Here is a 19,953-nt window from a genome sequence, read left to right on the forward strand (position 1 = left end):
TTACCAAATTTAATTGCAGAATTAATAACAAGGCAAAACTTTGATGAAAAGTTAAATTCTGCCGGCGTCGCGTCGCATCCGACACACGTAGAGAGAGAGGAAGAGAGAATATGTGATTCTATAAATAGCCAACTAGCAGCTTTTTCTGTCGCGATGTGAGTACTTGGTTGCTTTTGCTGAGTTTTAAATAAAATACGAACATCACTTTGAAAGAGATATATATTTAATAGCGGTCGGGTTTAAGGCGAATTGATTTTCTAGAACACAGTCGGTAACTAAAATTTGCAGCTTATTGTTTTTGCTGCTTGTTACGCATAAGCTACCGTTAACCCCTCCTGTTCGTCCCTTAACACCCTTAACGCTTGCTCTTTGGCTATGTTTTGTTTTCAGCGACACTTGATTGCTTTTATGTGTGTTTGTTGTTGCCGGCGTTGTTGTTGGTGTGCGTCATTTGGGCCTGACGCTGGAAAGTATGCTACATGGCAAATAGACTCAAATTATGTTGTCGGGCGAGTGTGAGACAGAGATAGCTAGTGTGTGAAAGAGTGCTATATGTATATAGTAGAGGAGAAGAGCGTGCGTGTGTGCTTGCGACTGTTGTGAGGGTTTTTGTATGTGTGTGTGTGTGAGTGTGCGGTGTTTGTCTAACGCTTTTTATGCCTGTCGAAAATTGTGTGTACTGTGTTCATAAATATTTTTGCTCAAGTTAATTGAAACATTACCAAAAAATGCTTGTTGGCAAATATTGAAATATTTCTGGGTTGGGTCTGAGGCCCACATTAATGGCGTGTGTACATTTATGATTGCTTTTCTTTTGTATGAAATGATTTTAATAATTTATTGGCATTTTAAATATGTTCGGCTTGGCCATATAAGTCGTAAGTGTGTAAAGTAATTGATATTTGCATTTGTTCTATTTTAAAATTATAAATTCATTGATTTTAAGCTATGTTTTAATCCTTTTTTAATTGTCTTTTTCATCACTCTCGCACTCGTCATTTTTGTCAGATGCATCTTTCACTACTTTGCTAATTGCTTCGGCGACGTAATCAATATTCTTTGTATTTAATCCACAGATATTAATGCGACCAGATTTAAGCATATAAATATGATATTCTTTTCTTAATTTTTCGACTTGTTGTTCTATGGAAAGTATTTTAGGTTAGCAGTTTATCAATTAGACTAACCTTACTTACCACTAAGACCTGAGTAGGAGAACATTCCGCACTGTTTGACTATGTGATCCCATCTGCCAGGAGTTTCTAGCTTTTCAAGTTTTTGTAATAATTCTTTACGCATTTTTTTCACACGATCTGTCATTTCGCGTATAGTTTTCAACCTGCATTTATGAACTTCGACTATATGAATTAAATAACATGAATTAAACGCACACTTACCATTCCTCTTTATTTTTATCATCGCTAAGAACCCTAACAACAACTCGGCTTCCAAATGCGGGGGGATTTGAATAATTTGTGCGAATAAAAAGCGTGAGTTGCGAAGTAACTGCAGGAACCAATTCCTTATCACTCAAAACAGTTACCAGATTACCAACACGTTCGTCTAATTTCAATGAGAATTAGAGAATCGAATATAACGAAAATCCTTCAAATATACTCACTATATAGCCCCATATTTTTAGAAAAAGATTGAGCTGCCATTAATTCGAAGCCCTCATTACAAAAATATCTGATGGGCCAAGCATCTCGCTCCGGATCACCGGTCGCAAATCCCTGATAAGCCGTATCAATAAACGGGAACAGTTTTTTAAGTTTAATAGCTGCTGCAATTTGCTTCCATTCTTTCTTTGTAGGATCCAAACCGGTCGGATTGTGGGCCGCACCATGAAGTAGCACAACAGCGCCCTCTGTCGCCGAGGTTAGTGCGGCCAAAAGTCTGGACATATCAAGTTTACGTCTTTTAGAGTTCCAATAAGGATATTCCTTGATTTGCTTAAAGCCAGCCTGCTTGAAGATCTTAACATGATTTTCCCAAGTCGGATTTGGCAAATATAGAGTACGCCGTTTCAAGCGCTGAGCTAAAAATTCCGCAGCCAATCGACATGCACCAGTTCCTGATACCGTTTGTACTGCCGATACCTATAAATAAAGGAAATTATTATTATATATGGATAGACACCTCATCGCCAGGAAAAACAATTTTAAAAACCGTATCATCGCATCTATCTCAATTATTATAGCTTATATAATAATTTTGATGAAGATTGCGACTTTGATTATAATATATACTTATTGTGGCATATTTAAGTACTTACGCGATTCTCTGCCACAGCCTTGCACTCTGAACCTAAAAGAAATTCTGTGGCAGCTTTAACAAAATCCGGATTACCAGACATAGGCAAGTACTCGTGGTTCAAATTCAGATCATTAACAATTTCCAATTCACATTTCTTCACTATTGGTAGTACGTATGGTTTGTTGTCATCAGTGCGATAGGCTGACGAATAAATTATCAAGTAGAGTTTTATAAATAAAATGTTTTACCTGCTTACCACCAACACCTAGATTTACTTTCTTCTCATTCTTATCTTCGAGATACAATTTTGTTAAATGAAAGACCTCGGCGGGTATAACAACCTTAGCATTAGCAAAGGCCGATATCTGACAATCCTTGCTGCTATAGCGCTTGTGTAAAGATATATTTATTAAACTGAGGGAGTTGAGAATAGAGATTGTTAATAGAATAATTTTAGTTGTGTATGCTAAGTTATTACTTTGCTTTGGAGATCAGCATCTCTGTTGCACATAATAACATTTTGTTCTAATATTTTATAACTAATAATTTGATTGAAAATTATTCCAAACAAGTTTGTGTATTTTTTTTCCGACAGATTCTCGGTTGCTTAGCTTTAAAGGCTATGGATTAATCTCTTTTGCATTTCTCAAACGTTTCAGTTTTAATTTAAACAACAATGTGGAATCGGATCAACTTGTTGAACTTGAGAATTGGACATCAAGCACTATATTTTTTTTGCAAATGATGTTGTAGAAGACATCAATCAGGTCAAGTGATGGTCAATTTAATGTGTGTTTAACTGCCTGTCAGTTGAAATCGGGTTTTGGGGTTTATTTGCCTACGATTTTGGTTTGTTTATGGCCCCAAAACTCGTGTATGACTGCATCAAACCGTTGCGTTGTTTGTGGTAACGCAGCAAATAAGTAAGAATCTTTCAGTCTGAAGTGATCGACTTATAGATACCATATATCGATATCTAATGTAGCTGCTGGGTAAGAATTTTTCTATCTTGCGAATCGTTGTTTCAGTTGATTTGCTATTTATTATTGTATAAATTGTCATACCTCATTCAGCTACTTAATGGTTATAGGGTATGAAAACAACAACAACAGCAGAAATAACAATAACAATGTTTTCATTGTGTGTGCGTTATTTCTGTGTGTTTTGTGGCTTGCGTTGTCTTCATTGTTTGGATTTTAGGGGCTCACAGGTCAGACATTCGAGACGAGCAAACTATTTGATAGATACGGTGGAGTCAGTCAGACAGATGGCCAGAGCCTGGAACTGGAGCCAGGCAAACAATGTTGCCCTGAATTTTGTGCCATAATCAATTGGCCCAGCCATAGAGCCATAGACTTAGTTAATAGTTTATTTAATTGTTTGGCTTGTTTCATCTAGATTCTAGTATAATATATGGATTCATCGATTCATCGTTGTTTTCATAAATATATTAAAATTTAAAAAAATGGCTCTTATTTAATTAGTTTTTTTATTTTATATATATTGTTTATATGAAATTTTTAGGACTTTTGGATGCATAATATTTGATTCATTTTTGTTGTTCGTTGCAAATATTTTAAAAGATAGACATATATAAAATTTGGAATTTATGAGCACACAGTTTTTTTTCTATTAAATGTGAATATTAAATTAACATCTTGACACAAAATGGATTCGAACACGCCTTACATATTCAAGGCGTGAACCACAACTAATTCTGTGTGTTGAGGATAACCTATGAAATGTTTGACCAGCTTGTAAAACAAGCAATACGGATAGTTGCAGATGCAGTTTCGTACAGTTCCCTACAATGCCCTCCTTCCGCTTGCCCTTACCCTATAAAATACAACGTATCCCATTTCCGCTGCACATTTGCACAAACAAATGCGGCGACCGCAGCGGTGTCCCGTGTTTAATGGCCTGGTCTGGTTGATGAAGGATAGGGGATGGTGAACAAGGAAGGGGAAGGAGAAGGGGAGGGAGGAAAACCACTTTTATAAATATTGTGCACACGCACAATGAAGTAAACGTAGCTATCAGTATTTTTTTGTCGTTCTTGCTCATCAATTGACGCTGTTGCCGTTGCCGTTGCTGTTGCTGTGCGTGCATTTTATTTTTTATGCATGAAGTGTAAATTAAAATTAAATTGACTGTGCAGAGTTCACGCTAGGAACGCTTTACTGACGCTTTACCGTTGCGTGCCACGCGGCGTATGAATAATAAAAATGGCCATGGCGATGCGGCGCAGCAACTTAAAGTTGGCACTGACCTCAGAACGATGCGTGCTGCTTTCCATTTATTTATTTTCACATATTTATATGACCTTTTTATTTTGTGTTTTTAATTAAGTTATAAAATATTAATTTGTTGTTTGTGTTGCTGTTGTTGTTTTCACTCTTCTTCATGGTTTTTACTGCTGTTGCTGCAACTCTCCCCTTTCTCTCATTGCTGCTGCGGTCGACATGCATTTTGTGGTCGCAGTGCAGCAGCTCTGTGGCAATTTTGTGCCTGCCACCGCACTTCATGCCACCACACTCCACACTCCTGTTTCATTATGCATCCCCTCCTGCTGTGAACTGTGCACTGTGCCACTGACAATGTCAGTGGCAGACGAGGCATCGGATCAGGTTTATGTGCTTGCCAGAGTTTATATTGTATCTCCAGTTTAGCGCGCCGCAGGATCCAACGCAACGCATGTCGCTATTTCTCCACTGCGAGTACATAACTGTTTCCTTGCTTCTCCAAATCTCTTCCTTCTGCCTTCTCGCAACTTCCCAACTCAGTTGCTGGCATCTTACGCGCCATTTAACCCGTTCGATTTGGGTTTCAAATGCAAAAATGCTCACATTTCTCAATGCCACCTGCCTCGAGCTGAGCAGCTGTTGTCTCTTTTCATCTATGTGCTCGTTACTATTTCTTGGCAACTGTTTACAGGCGTTTGTAATTTGTAATTTAATCCATTACTTGGCATTATGCACAAGTGAGTCATCTTCTGAATTTGTATCAGAAATATATACTCTTTGTGAAAATACAAAATAGTTGTGCAAATGCTGTGAATATTTTATTGAAATTATATATAAAATTGTTTGTCTACTTGTAGTTGGCGTTAATGGCTAACAGCATTATGCAAATATTGTTTTATGAAGGCAGATATTTTAAATCTAATCTTGTCTGAATTTTTGTCAGTTAAGTATAAATATATAATGATTATCCACTTAATTTGATATGATTGATTTCTGAACAGTTTACAGCATAAAAAACCAATCTGTCATATTATCGAATTATTTTAGATTTGAATATATGTTTTGATTTGTATTATTACATTGACTTGGCATATAACTTGCATTTGTATAATTTCCATTGCTATTAACATTACTCAAGCATGGCATTCGATTTGTATTCGATTATTGAAACTTCTTCGTACTTATTATTTTTTTCTCATTACAGCCCCATCATTTTGCCTGGAATAGTTCAAGAAGCCTTAGAATAAAACACTTGCCAGTCAGCTTTTCTTATCTTTATTAAGTTCATTCATTGACAACTTTATAATCCTTTGTATCTGTTAATCCCACATCATTTCTTCCGCCACATCCTTTTCCGACTGTGCGCTCTGAGCTGCTTTTCCTCTTATTTAATCTAACAATTCCACAACCTAACCCAAGTTACATTGTGCTAGAGCTGCTGCCTGCTAAGGACTATAACATGACAGCTGTCATATGTTTCCATTCCATATCACATTTTATACCATTGTTTTTTTTTTTTTTGACCGGATTCCTATCTATTTAAGCTTTGTTTTGCGCCGTTTCGTTTTGTATTCTGCTTCTGCTCTATTCGTATCACATCATCACAACATTTTTACGCACAACACGTGCTGTAACTGTCTCTCTCTTTCTCTCTCTTCCCATGTCTCTCTATCTCTCTTCCAGTTGAGCTTTACTCACATTTGCGCACTCTTTAGTTTCTCTCTCAATTTCTCTCACTCATGCTTTCTCTCCCTCTCTCTTAAGCTGATTGGAAGTTGCATATTTTTAGCATTTCGCTAAGCTGAACACTTATTTCTTTTGTTCTCTTTTCACACAGATTTTATTGTTTCTGTTTTGCTCTGTTTCCCATTTTAGTTGTGCCACATTTGGCCCATGACTGTGGCAGAGTGTGCAACTCTTGTCTGAGGACCCCGAGGACTCAACTCAAGGCCTGCATTTAAAAATAATTTATTGTGCCAACAAATACACCACATACACACAGACACATAAATAATTTTAGTCCTTATTTTAGCCATAGTACGTTGAACTGTTGACCCAAACACCTGACCAGGTTCTGGTTTAGTGGCTTGTTGTCAGTTGACTATTTTTGTCGCTCTTCAAAAATTGTTTGGGTTTTACTTGGGCGCTGACATTTTGCTTAGAGAGCGCTGCTTCATTTTATTACCAACAAAACGATTTGGCGGATTGGGGGATGTGATTTAGTGCGGAAAATTAAAAGTATTTAAGGCTTTATATGGCCAAGTGGCCGTATGGGAAATGGGCAGAGATCCGCTTTTGGAGAGTCTTGGATATGGCATTTATTACTAGATTAGTTACCTTTAGTACTTTGTTTAAGCTCTATAAGCTGTGACATTTCTAAAAGGAGTTTAATTTTACGAAGATCACATATGAGTATATGCATAGAGTAAAAGTTATTGATGCAATTCAATAAATATCTTTTGATAAGCACATTTCTTATACCTAATCGAACAAATGTAGAATGTATTTCAGTATTGTTTAACAAATTGGTTTATTAAACTGAACTGAATAAATATCCATTTACGGCTACTTAAGAACTAAAAACTTGTTGTTCTGTTTCCTGTGCTTTTTGTGCAGGTTGACAAATCACATCCCAAGTCCGGTGTTTTTTTTTCGGTAGCCCCCAATGTTCACATTCTAAGTACTTTTATATTCACATAGAAAAAGCAATTACAAATATATCAACCCGGGGCCATCGACATGAAATGCAGCCAAGTGCTAAGCATATCGTGGGTTTTTATACAAATATTTACACTTCGTTAACTGTCAAAGACACCGAAAGCTGAACACACACGGAATGGGAGATGGGAAGATGGATGGAGGAGCATTTAAAAACCGCCGATTTGGATTCTTTTTTCTTTCCTGCTATTTGCTTTGAAAAGCATTTTATGCAAATGCCTAAAAAATAAATTTTCTGGGCCAACGCGCAGAAGAGCGCAACAAAGAAAACGAGCAACATCATTTGCAGCAAGCACATAAAGTTCGTTTAGGTATAAGGATATTTAATACGATGATGCTTAAAGAGCTGCCACAAAAATTATGCTATTAAAATGCATATTCAATTAGCAGACGGCTAAAAATAAGCGTGTGAATGAAAGAATCACAAAATTCTTACACCTTTATGGCATTGGTGGGGCATTGGGGGAGACATACAATGAACGCAAATCGGTGCGGGGGAGGCAACCGCAAAACACCTGCTGAAAAATTCCTTTAATTAGCGTTGAACAAAAGGAACGTTCACGACGATGGCTGGCCAAACAATGAGCGTTAAATTCTATTCAATGGAAGAAGTGAAAGCAAAGCAAGGCAAAGCAAATAATTGAAGAAGTTGAGGAAACAAAATTGCAAAAAGGTGCAAAAAAGGAGAACAAGACAGACAAAATGGCAGACAACAACAGTAATGAGCGTTGCTCCTGCTCTCTGGCGATGGACTCGAAACGTGAGTCGGGAATATGTCATCATTCCTTGATGACTACAACGATGATGATAATAGTCCACGTTGCACATCCGTTTCAATGTCATTTTCATATTGTTTTCGTTATTGTCTTGGTTGTTGATTGAGCTCAATTGGTAGCTTGTCCTTTTTTGCAGCTATTGATTATGATTTCGTTAGAGTCTTGTGTATTTTAAAATGTGCATAAATTGCACTGTAAATGCTTCACAAATCGCAATAATAATTGGACTCAATGAATGTCCGTATATAAGTATTACATTCTATTTTAATTTAAAAATTTTAAATAAATAAATATATTGTTGATATGAAAAATAGATTTTCATCAACATTTTTACATTTGAATGTCAAAATATTCTTTGAAAATACCTACCAGCATAATAAAAAATTCGGAAACCTATGTCAATTCACTTCAGTTGAAATATGTGTCTCTTCTACACTCTATTAATCTGAAACTCGAATAGAAACCGAAGTGTAATCAACGCGAATACATGGCGTATTAGTGATTTCGCTTGCTCAAAGCGCAGCTCATAGAACCCCAAGAAATCGGATAATGGGCACTTCATCCTCCAGCAACACCAACGCCCTACCTCAGCCACTTGCCGACATAAGCATTTTGTAATTTCAATATAATTTTGTTGCCACACGTATTAAGTATACGACGCATTGCGCTTGTGGTTCTATTTGTGTTTGTCCACAGCGTGCATGTGTGTGTGCATGTGTATGTGTTTGGCTTGTCTTATGTATTTGCTGCACCTGCTTTTGTTTGCTAATATAATATTTTGTAGAATACTTTAGGAGGACCAGCAACAAGGGATACTTTTATCCTTACAAGTATTTTATGCTTAGCTATGCAGTTCACTCAACTTTTGCTTGGCTACCTGTGCAAAGAACTGTGTCTAGACGTTAAACACGTAATATACATATACATTCCCACACACAAGTGTTCGTTTATATAAACATTTTGAAAGAAACACATGCAAAAGAAAAGCCACAAGGAATCAACTTAATATGATAGAAGCATAAAACCCTTTTCAATGCTTTGTAGCCACTGTATCTGCTTTGCTTTACTTTGCGCTGCGTTGCTGGGGCAATTTAACATTAAGCATAAAAATGATAACAAATTTTCCTTGCCGCTGTTTTGAGATTACAAATTACGACACATAACCCGTGGCCATGGCAGCGACCACAGAGAGAAATACAAGTTAAATCCAGAAGTCACTGTAGTCGTTGAGCAGCGCAGCAGCAGAGAACTTCAAACAGTTGCAATTATATAATGAGTACAGAGTTTACCCGCTTAGCTGCCAACATGTGCTTCATATGTGTGTGCGTGTGTGTATGAGAGCTGTGTGTGTTTAATTTCTAAAGTGGGCTGATTGAGAACTTAACGATAAATTGTGTGACGATGCTTGAACAAAATATAGTGATGTCCAACTTTAACTAAATAATACGGAGAAGCAACTAATTTTAATAGTAAGAAAAAAAAAAAATAATAATTATTTTGAGTTATACATTATATTTTAACTTTAATTCAAATTAAATGGAATTTTAGCTACTGAACTTACTTAAGTTTCTATTAGTTCAGTGACTTAAAAATAAATTGAAGTGATATATATGTCAAATTTGTTTTAATTTAAAATCTAAATGTATTAGAAAATAATAGAACAATTGAGTTGACTTTAATATACATATTGCGAGTTTGGCAACAATTTTCGTATGACTTTATCAATATTCTTTTATAGAGCGCCTCGCATGCTACATATATATGTTTGCTTTTTTAGTTTATCAGACATTTCCTGCGGCGCTTTTTGAGACTTGGGGTGTTCGAGTGTGGGATTTGGGAGATGTGGGCAAAGGGGGCCTTGGGGCGCATAAAGTTTCCAACTATCGGAAGTCGTTAACGCTTTCACACACAAACATCAAGAGCATCAGTAGCAGGAGAAGCATCAGTAGGAGAAGCATCAGTAGGAGAAGCATCAGCAGGAGAAGCATCAGCATGAAAAGCAGTACCAGTCTTAGACCTGCCACGCCCACATTAATGGGCACAAGAGCCGTCAGTTTTGTGTCTCATTCATTGTATGACTCTCTCTCTTTCTCTCTCTCTCGCACACACACATAGAAATCAGTTGGCTGGCGATTCCTGTACTGTACACAGAGCTGCCATGTTTGATTTCTCGCTTTATATGTAGGCTAACTTCTGTTTGCTGCTGTCACACAGTTGTGGCACATCCCCTCACAGCCCCCCTTGGCTGCCAGCACCCATGACCAGTGTACGCCCACAAATGTTGGCACATTAATTAATTGAAATGCTGCCGGCCATGAAGCGAGGGAGCTGGCGAGGGGCAAGTGGATACACTGAGAAGTCGTGTGTTTTGCACGCTTGTTAGTTTAACTAGCGCCTGGCAATTAAACGAAAATTAATTATGCTGCCTAACATGAAAACAGCCCAGGGGTAAAATCGCATTGGCCTTGAACTTAGCAGCAGCGGCAGTATTTAAATATGGCCAAGAACCTGCCCCCTACCAAACGGGAAGCCAATCAGCTGCCATTTTTCGTTGTCTAGGACAGCGGAAATGTGCGGCCAGTCTATCCATTCTCTTTATTTCCCATTTTTTATGTTTCTGCTCTTCTCTCTGTCTCTCTGTCTCTCTGTTTTTGCTTTGCCGCCCGCTAATGCCTACTTAACTTTGACTTTGGTGATAGCGCGGGCTTAAATCAATGCCGCGTCCTCCCGCGGCCAGGCTTTGCTCCTCAGCACAAGGTTAACAATGTGCTTGGCTCTGTGGCGCATAGTTTCCTAGTTTCAAGTGACGCCACAACGCATAATCCCCCCTCGCTTTCTCGACCGTAGCGCACAAATCATTTCTCATTTTTCATTTATCTCACAGAATGCCATCAATCAATTTCATGCTGCCTGAAGTTGTAAAATTGCTTAAGTTACGTTGTACTTACATTTGACTCCACAGAGTTTCATGCAACCAGAGTTCACTTACATTTTATTTTTTCACAGTCCGCGCACCTTCTATTTATAACGGATAAAATTGTGTCTATGTATGTGTGTGGATTTGCCTAAAAAGTCAAAGTAAGGCAAGAATAAACGCATTTTGATGCCCTGCATTAATCAAGTCGATAGAGTATCTTCTAGGACTTAAAGTTCAAGATTACCTTTGTTATAAATAAACCTACAAAGAAACAGTCTTTTTTCACTTAATATTTTTGAGATACTAAAAGAATTGATTCCCAATGAATGTCATTACATCTTTATTTATAATTATTTTCTTAAAATTAATTTTGAAAAATACAATAAAATAATATAAGGAATATAATAAAATAAAGTTAGTTTATTTTGAAAAATTATTAATGTCAATTTAATTTTTTTTCAAGAGTATGTACAGCTTTCAGCATACCCTCAATTATTCTGTAGGTTCACATTTTTTAAGTTTTTGCGTTCATCGTTACGTTTCGTTAGATATTCTCCCTTCCCGTACCATTTTCTGTAGTCCACTTGCCGCTTGGCTTGGTCAATGCGTCCTTATTATTATTTTTTGTATACATATATTTTTTGTATTTTTTTTAGTTGCCTCGTTCGTTGCATTGGGTCAACATTTTGATGATTTATGCGCCGTCGTGCAGTGTCACGAGCCCAATTAACATTTGTGCTACAAAATTTTCAGCTTGAAGTGATTTTCCTTTTTGATGTCCAGAGAACTTTTGCCAGCAACGAGCACATAATTTGATTGTACTTTTTGACCGAGTTTCAGATAAGTTTTGCCTTTTGAAGATGCGCTTGCTTAGGTCATATCAAAGTACAGCCATTAAGCTGAGTGATGTGTATTCCTAACAAATCAATTAGCTGTTGTGTAATGAATGTTCTGTCGACCTGCGTAGTTATTCTCAGGTGTGGATATGCTTGTCTTTCAAGTTATGCACTTTGGCTCGTAATCACAGCCGGCTGTAAGCAGAAACATGGATAATGTGCATACTTAATGAACGCTTACAGGGCAGGAGCTGGGGCCAATGTAATAAGGTAGGCGTGCCACTGCCGCCCACCATGCGTTTATGTTTAATCTGCTGTTAAGCCGATGCCAACGATGCCTACGAGCAGGACGAGGGTGACGAGGGGAACGTCGGCGAAAACGAGACCGAAAGCAGCTCGAGTCGAGTCGACTTTAGCAATTTAGTTTATTTATAGCTACCAAAATATGAGCACCAAAGTTATACACATGCTGTTGTTGTAGTAATTGTTGTTCTTGTGCATGTGTGTGTTTGCTGACACATCATAATTTGGTTGCTGATTGTATGCGTGTGGAAGTATGGGGATGTATGTATCCAAGTATCAGCCTTGTGCTCATGTTTCCAGTTCATGTTGTAATATTTTAATGTGTGAAGCGACAACTGCTGCCGTTGTCGTTTTGCTAAGAACATCTTCTACACACACACACACACACACACATACATCTCGTACCACGCACCGAACCCATATAAATCACACATTTTGTTAGCATTAATTTACGTTACTGCTCTTATATCATTCCAATATGTTTTCAAGTTGATCACATTTGATATTTGCAAACATAAATTTCAACAAAGTACATTTTGAGAGGCACTTCTTTTTATACTTCATTTAAAATGTGCGTCTCAGTGAAAGCTATAAGAAAATGATGAAAATAATAATGTTTTCTCGCCAATTGAAAACATAATATTGTGTGAGTTTCTTAAACGAAGTAAATAATAATTTATTTTGTTCAATTCGATCTAGTGTTAACTATTTCAATGCTAGTCAGAGTAACTAGTCACCTAACTCTAAGATTCAGTTCCTATCTTGAGTTGGGTAAATTAAACTCTCACACACAGACAGTCAATAGAACTAGCTCAGTTCTTGTTCTCGTAAATTTTCATCATCACCTGACAGTTGGCAAATTTGCATTGGACAAAAACCCAAAGCTGAAATACAATTAAAACCCAATTTAAGCTGCAAATTCTAAATCAGAAAACTTATCAGTTACCTTTTTGGCAAACGAACTCAAACTCACGACAGCTTCAGAGGCAGAATCAGCGTCGGAGTCGGAGACAGAGGCAATGTCAGAGCTTGTCCTTAACCGACTGCAGTGAGTGTTGAATTTTTGGTCAAAAGATACGCCAATAATAGAAACGATTCTACGCACCTTTGGTAAATACACACTCAATCATAGACACACAGACACACATACTCCACACAGACACTAAGTATACACACACACACACACATATATATATAGATAAAGATCTATGAAAGGTAAAGTTTCTTCGGCACTTTCAAAATGAAGCGAATGGTTTATTCAAGTGTGTCTGTCCTGGGACCTAGGAGTTTACATTTGACTTTTGCTGTGCTGGCAATGCATTTGCAATTCCAAACTAGTTTCAATTGATTAAGTTTCTGGTTAATGGATTGTTTACATATTTAAGCAGGCCAACTGCAGCCAGCCTGCGCATAGCTCTCGGCAATGTAACAGTTTGAGCATCAAATCTATGGCCAACACGTACTTTAGATGGAGCAAGCTAATCAGAAATGCAGACTTCGAACTTTTGCAAGTGTTCCACAAAGCATTTTCTAAACCATTTCGCAAAATATGTACTAGATAATATTACCTGAAAAGTATCTCAAAGTAACATAAATTAAATATGTTCGAGGGACAAGAAAGATCAAATTATGTTTTACAGACCTTGACATTTAAAATCTGCTCGCTTTGGCTTCAAAGCAAACCAAAAACTAATTTACATCTCATGACTTTACTGTTTCATGCTTTTCTTTAGGCACAGGTACATTCTTTTGAAGAAAATCCCATTTTCCAAAGATTTTTTAGAACAATTTTGAATTAGCTTCAGCTCTGCATGAGTCCTCGAACCAGTAATCTGTCTGCTGCCGCAAGGCATTGAATTTCCTAAAAAACAAAACGAATTTATGACATGTTTGCTTGCTTTTGTGCAAGTTAATTGTGAATAATTATTTGCTTATGCCATAAAGCAGATTAAAAAACTTTTGGTTTTAATTAGAAGCAGCCTGAAAACAAAAGATGCGGCACCAGCAGCATCTGAAGAAGCAGAAGCGTCAGCGGCACCATCAGCAACTTTAGCAACTTTACAAACATTTTTCGCGCATATAAATTACACAAAGCGGACAAAAACATAAAAAGGAGAGTAGAGCAGCACATAAAATTAAAGTTTGAGTTTAAAATAATGCAAATCTTTCTCTCGCAAAGACAATGCGTCGTATGCGCAATAAGCTGCTGCAAATTAAGCATACGGCCCATTGTCTCATATGCTCTGCGGTTTCAGTGCAAATTGAGTCAAGCAGGAGAAGCTTGAAATTATGTGTAGTTGTCGACAAAATTGCTAATTAATTTCATTTTAAATAAGAACAATTCAACAACAACCTGAAATATTGATTTGATCCTCAATATTTGGCCTACTGTGATTAAATATTCATATACTACTTACAAAATTAATTCAAAATTAATTAACAACTTATTTACATGGGTATTTAAGTCTCTCTGCGAGTTCTCATTATATTTAGGTGTTGGTTGATTCACATTGCCTGACATTTGCAGAGCTTAACCTTCCCGACCCTTTACAGGCACGTTCAGATGTCGAGTGAGAGAATGAGTAAGAGTTTGACATAGTTGTATGTCTTTCTTATTTGTTTGTTTCAAGAAAATTATGACAGTCAATTCAAAAAATATATTTTGGAGGCGTGACAAACCCCAGGAGAAAGAGCTAAATCGATTTAGTCGTGTCCGTCTGTTTCTATGCAAATTAATCTATCAGCTTTGAAGCTATATTTGCGATAGCAGTACGGATCGGATAGCTTTGAGCTCCTCAAAAATCAGCATCGAAAAATGTATGCGATAGTATTTGAAATTGTTTCTACATTTTAGCAATTTGTTGATTGTTTTTACAACGCAACGAACTTGATCATAATTGAAACATCGAATAATTAATTGAATTTGTTATTTTTTAATTTCAATTTGTTTCGCATAATTCGTGCCCTTTTCCACTTTTCCCCATTTCTCTCCCACACATTTCAATTACTGTCGCTAAGCGACTTATGAATTTGTAACTGTCCAACTAAATTAGTTGTTCAATTTGGCGGCATTGCAAATTTGTCGCTTATCGTTTTATTGTTTATGTTAATTTTAGCTCATTTAATTTTACTATTTTGAAGCTGGCATATTCAAAGCGGAATGCGACGGTTTTGTTGTGGTTGTCGTTCTCGTATCTGTGCACCGAGCACATTAAATGCGGTATGCAAATGTTGCCATTTAGCTAAAATCCCCCAAATAAGCCTCTAATTAAGTTTTCATGAATTCTGATATTATATTCTGTAGGGCGTGAGCTTTTATCGAGTCGATTCTGTCTGTTCTAAACGAGGAGATTCGGCTAGACACTTAAAATTATATTTTATAATCAGACTTTTTGACATTAATAGTCTTAGCATAAATAATTTAAAAGCCTTCCGCTTAAATATTTGCACTTAAAGTTTTGTTGAAGAGATATGAACAACTTTATTAAAGTTCATATTTTAACTAGACACTTTTTACCACACATTCACATTTCAATTCGCTAGAGAATTACTGCTCCAGTTTCAGACAGCATATTTCCCTCTGCAGAAGCTGCTCTCATTATCTAATTTAGCATGTCTGCTGCAATCGTCACACCGCAAATGTCAATGCTGTTTGCCATTGGGCCTCTCCATAGTTTCCAGAGACTTCAATTACTATTCGCAAAGGGACTTGACATCAACAGGGAAATTTGTGAGCAGGGAAAAAGAATTGAGGTAAATGTGAAGCTTTCGCTGCTGCAGCTTGAAACAATGAACAAATCCCGAACATTACTCAGATATGATTCTGAAACGATGTCAAGGTAAAGAGTTGATGGGTGGGTCGAATAAACTCAGTTCAGTACCAGTTGACTTCAGAGTTGACTTGTTCACAAAGCCTTTTGAGATTTGTGTGAGAAGCAATGTTATTTGCAATATGCAACAGTCAAATATTTTTCGCCCAGTTGCGTCTAATATTTAAATATCAGAAAGTTTCGCACTTTTGAGAGTTGCTTCACATTGCTGTCGTCAGCACTTCTCATAAATCTATTGCAATTGAAACGCTGCTGAGAACGCAATAAATAAAAATCTTCCAAAATATACGCATTTGTCAAGGAAAGCGATCTATGCCATCTTCCCGTCCCTTCCGTCCGGTTTATGACACTTTGACAAGTCATTGAGGCGGCTCGTGTTGCCCCTGATCCTGTGCCTGCTTGCCCCCACTTCTTTCTGAGAGCTGCATTTCCGGTCACTAATACAAGTCAAAGTACAAAGTTGGTTGGCTGGCTGGTTGGCTGACTTCACTTCACTTCGCTTCTCTCGCTTATAATGCAACGGCACTTAGCTAACGCCATTTTAAAAGGAAGAGGGATGATGGGGAGGGTGGATAACGGGGCTTAGTTCGTAAGGGGCTTCTTTCTATCTGAATGTATGTGTGTGTGTGTGTGTGTGTGTGTCGCCGTGCCTCGCTGATGATTTAAGTGCACTTTGATGCACATTTTTCGTTGCTGCTGATGCTGATACTGCCTCTCTTGATGCTGTTGCTGTAGCTGTAGCTGCCCCAGATAATTTAATTAAATTATACGCTTCCTTACGTACATTGGGACAAAGGGGGTGGGTGGCTGAGGGGAGTGGAGGGAAGGGAGACTGACTGTTGAGAAATTGAGGCAGGTTAGGTTCAGTTTAGGGCGTGTAGCTCGCATTTTAATAAGGTTTGTTGGTTAGCTAGTTTTGAGGTTGAGCTGAGTGTAGTTTTGGTTTAGTTTTATGCGCTGTCGAAAGGCTTTGTACGGCGGGCTTTGGGGTTAAAGTCATTTGGGTTAGCTTGAAAAAGAGGGCAAGAGATGATGGTAAGAGTATGCAAGAATCACAGTGTTGGAGCAGACGTGACGAATCCTTAAAATATATGTACATGTAAATATGTATGTCTACATTAAATTGTTTTCAGGCTGGAATTTAGACAAATTTTTAAATGGTTGCAAGAGAATAAAAATGAAGTTTATATAGACAAAAAATTTTGGACTATCGATTAATATTGCAGAAATTAGCTTTAGTTTCAGTTAATCATTTTATTTCTGAAATCTTCAGAACATCTATTATTAATAAGGCACCTAATTTATTAATTGACTTTAAAATAAACTCTAATAAAGAAATTTAAAATTTTGTGTATTATACAAAGAATATTGAAATAATTTTATCATGGCAACAATCATCTCTTTAAATCTTTGCACAATTAGTAAATATTACGACATCCATTCCAAATGTTTCCAACTACATTTTTATGAAGCCTTGAACAAGTTATAAAGTCGGCAAAATGTTGCGCCAAAAGCGAGAGAGCCAAATGGCATTGCTACAATCCTACAGTCGTTGCCTTGGCCAAAAAGTGTTGATGTTATTCATCAACGTCAAAGTGATGACATTGTAGTAGTTGTTGCCGCTGGGTTTGGTGACGCGACACGCGGCTGACAGTGAGGCAACATCAACTGCTAACTGGCAACTGGCAACTGGCAGCTCGCAACTGGAAAAAGCTGAGGCAGGCGAGGCTAGATGGAGAGAAAAGCCATCACAGAAGCCACAGCAGGCAGTCATCAACAACATCAGAGAAGTCGGGCAACATAATTTTGAGTGTCGCAGTGCAAAAAAAAAATAAGAGATGGAAAATAAAATACCAAAAACATTGCCGAAAAACATTTTTAATGCACCAAAAGTCATAATATTTTCATATTTCACGCTTGGTATGGAATATTCCTGCCCGTGCATGTCGCAATGTGTCCTTAAAGTGGTAAATGTGATACTCAAAAGTCGCCTAAAATTCTCCAGGCAACGAACCAACTCCAACACCAATGTGGCGCTGACTGTTGCTCTGACCGTCTGGCCGTTGGGGTAAACAAGCTGATATTTTCAGCAGGCAAAGTTCAACTTGAGAAATGTCTTAATTTTCGTGGGTTCCCAACACGCCTAACACAGTAACTGAACGAACGGAACACAAAAGGCAGCGACAACGAGAGGCGCTCCAAAACATATTTACATAAACAGAAGCATTTTAATGATCTTTCTTACAGAAAGGTCTCTCGGTTAGCTCGGATTGTTTGTACAAGTCAAATAGGTAAATTAACAAATGTACTTATTCATTTCATCCAGAAAGCGAATCTAGTTTATTATTATTTTTGAGTATGGCTGACACATTCTGACTGTTTTTGATCGGCTGACATAGAAAATAAATTATTTACGAAAAGACTTTCCATTAATTGGAACCAAAAAATCGATGAATCCTTGAAAATATTTTCCTTCTTGTTTTTCGTCTATATATTGGATATATATATATATTGGATATATTCAGTATTCAGAATAAAAGTGTACTCCTAACCTGAATATAAAAAGCGAACTTAAATATTGAAATATCGTGAATAATTTGAAATGGTGTTAGAGTATTTAGAATTCGATAGGGTATATATAGAGCTTTGTGTTTTTGTTTTTGCTTTTGTTTGACTGCGATGTTTGCCATCATCAGGTTAGTGTTTAACCTCTGCAGTGTGCTGCAGTCCACTCGAAAAGTCTTTGACTTGGCAGCCCTTCTCCTTCCTCCGAATACCGTATACCGACTACCGTCCAGCATCCAGCATCCAGCCCTGGTTTCATGCAGCATCAACCAAGCAGCCAAGCAAGCAAAGCAGGCAGTCAGCCAGTCAACCGGTTGCCTCCCTGGTCCACCGTTTCACTCGCTCTTTGTCCTTCGTCCTTCGTCCTGCGTCCTGGCATAGCTTTTAACCACTCGTTTGCTCTTTAACGCGTTAACGGGTTAAGTTGCCTATGTGCTATGTTCTGTTGCCGCTTCTACTGCTCCACCTACTCCAGCTCCATCCCTTCCTGGTATTGTTGTTGTTGTCAAGAACGCTGCTTGCGGTGGGTTTTTATGTGGCTATCAAAGAAACGTCGACGACTGTTTCAGGACTAAAACATCAACATGAATTCGACCGGGTTGGGTGGCCCAGCCTTATGTGTAATTAGTTGACGCTGACTTTGTCATAATTGGTCCACACATGCCAGGGGAGCAAGAGGCTCTAATATAAGGAAGGGAATTTGGAGAAATTTGTCGCTTTTAAATACTTTGTGGCCACATTTTAAAGTCATTTAGAGGTGGCACAAAGCTGCCGCAAAGTCGCCTCGAGTTGAAAGTTTTTGCGCTAATCGACGAACATTATGAAGTGTACTCCATGCCCCTCTCTCCCCTGACCAAAAAGAAGAGGAAAAAATGAAGAATTAGTCGCAGAAGTGGTTTTTGGGCTCTGTCGCTGTAGGCGACTTCATTGGCCGGCCAACAACTGTGGCCACTTCGAATTTTTTTTGTAGCTCCGCCTGCATTTATTTCAGTTTTCATTTGCAGGCGGCGGGCGTGACTTAAAACTGACAGCCGTTGACAACCCCCTTTCCCCGCATGCGCTTCCTGTCGGCCACCGCCTGTGAAGAGCCTGCGGTTACGGCTGCTTTTGTTTTCTGTTTGCTTAGTTTTTGTCATTCGTCAAAATACTTTAATTTCTGGCACGACAAAGTTTTCATTCATTTTTTTTTTACATTTTATAAAGGGGCATTTAGAATCGTTTGTAGGAATGAAGAGCGGCTTTATGCGATTTGATAAAGTCTACAAAGAGATAAAACGAGCTACTATGCTTATTATACTAGCAAATTATTTCTACAGATTCTGTTTGCTACTCTTTATAAAATGGGCAAGTCCAATTAACCTTAAATTCAAACTGAGCAAAACTTATAGGAATATTTTTAAATAACTTTTATTACATACAATAACATTCTAAAATTCGAGTTTAATATTCATGGTCTCAAGTATGATTTTTGTAAATAAATAAGTGACAAACTGTCATCTTTTTAAAAAA

The 19,953-nt window shown here is 37.6% G+C and overlaps 1 protein-coding gene across 1 annotated transcript; it reads right to left on the reverse strand.

Annotated features, from left to right (window-relative positions):
- Window positions 1-895: 895 nt before the first annotated feature.
- LOC117787532 (aspartate aminotransferase, cytoplasmic-like) lies at window positions 896-2,781 on the reverse strand. Its single transcript, XM_034626077.1, has 7 exons — window positions 2,735-2,781; window positions 2,513-2,670; window positions 2,276-2,457; window positions 1,622-2,099; window positions 1,398-1,563; window positions 1,197-1,339; window positions 896-1,143 (listed from the first exon to the last, which is right to left on the reverse strand). Exons 1-7 carry the CDS (start codon window positions 2,773-2,775, stop codon window positions 965-967), a joined length of 1,347 nt encoding a protein of 448 aa, XP_034481968.1. The 5' UTR covers window positions 2,776-2,781; the 3' UTR covers window positions 896-964.
- Between the last annotated feature and the right edge of the window lie 17,172 nt (window positions 2,782-19,953).

Source organism: Drosophila innubila (assembly GCF_004354385.1).
Source record: "Drosophila innubila isolate TH190305 chromosome 3L unlocalized genomic scaffold, UK_Dinn_1.0 0_D_3L, whole genome shotgun sequence".
Lineage (NCBI taxonomy): Eukaryota > Metazoa > Arthropoda > Insecta > Diptera > Drosophilidae > Drosophila > Drosophila innubila.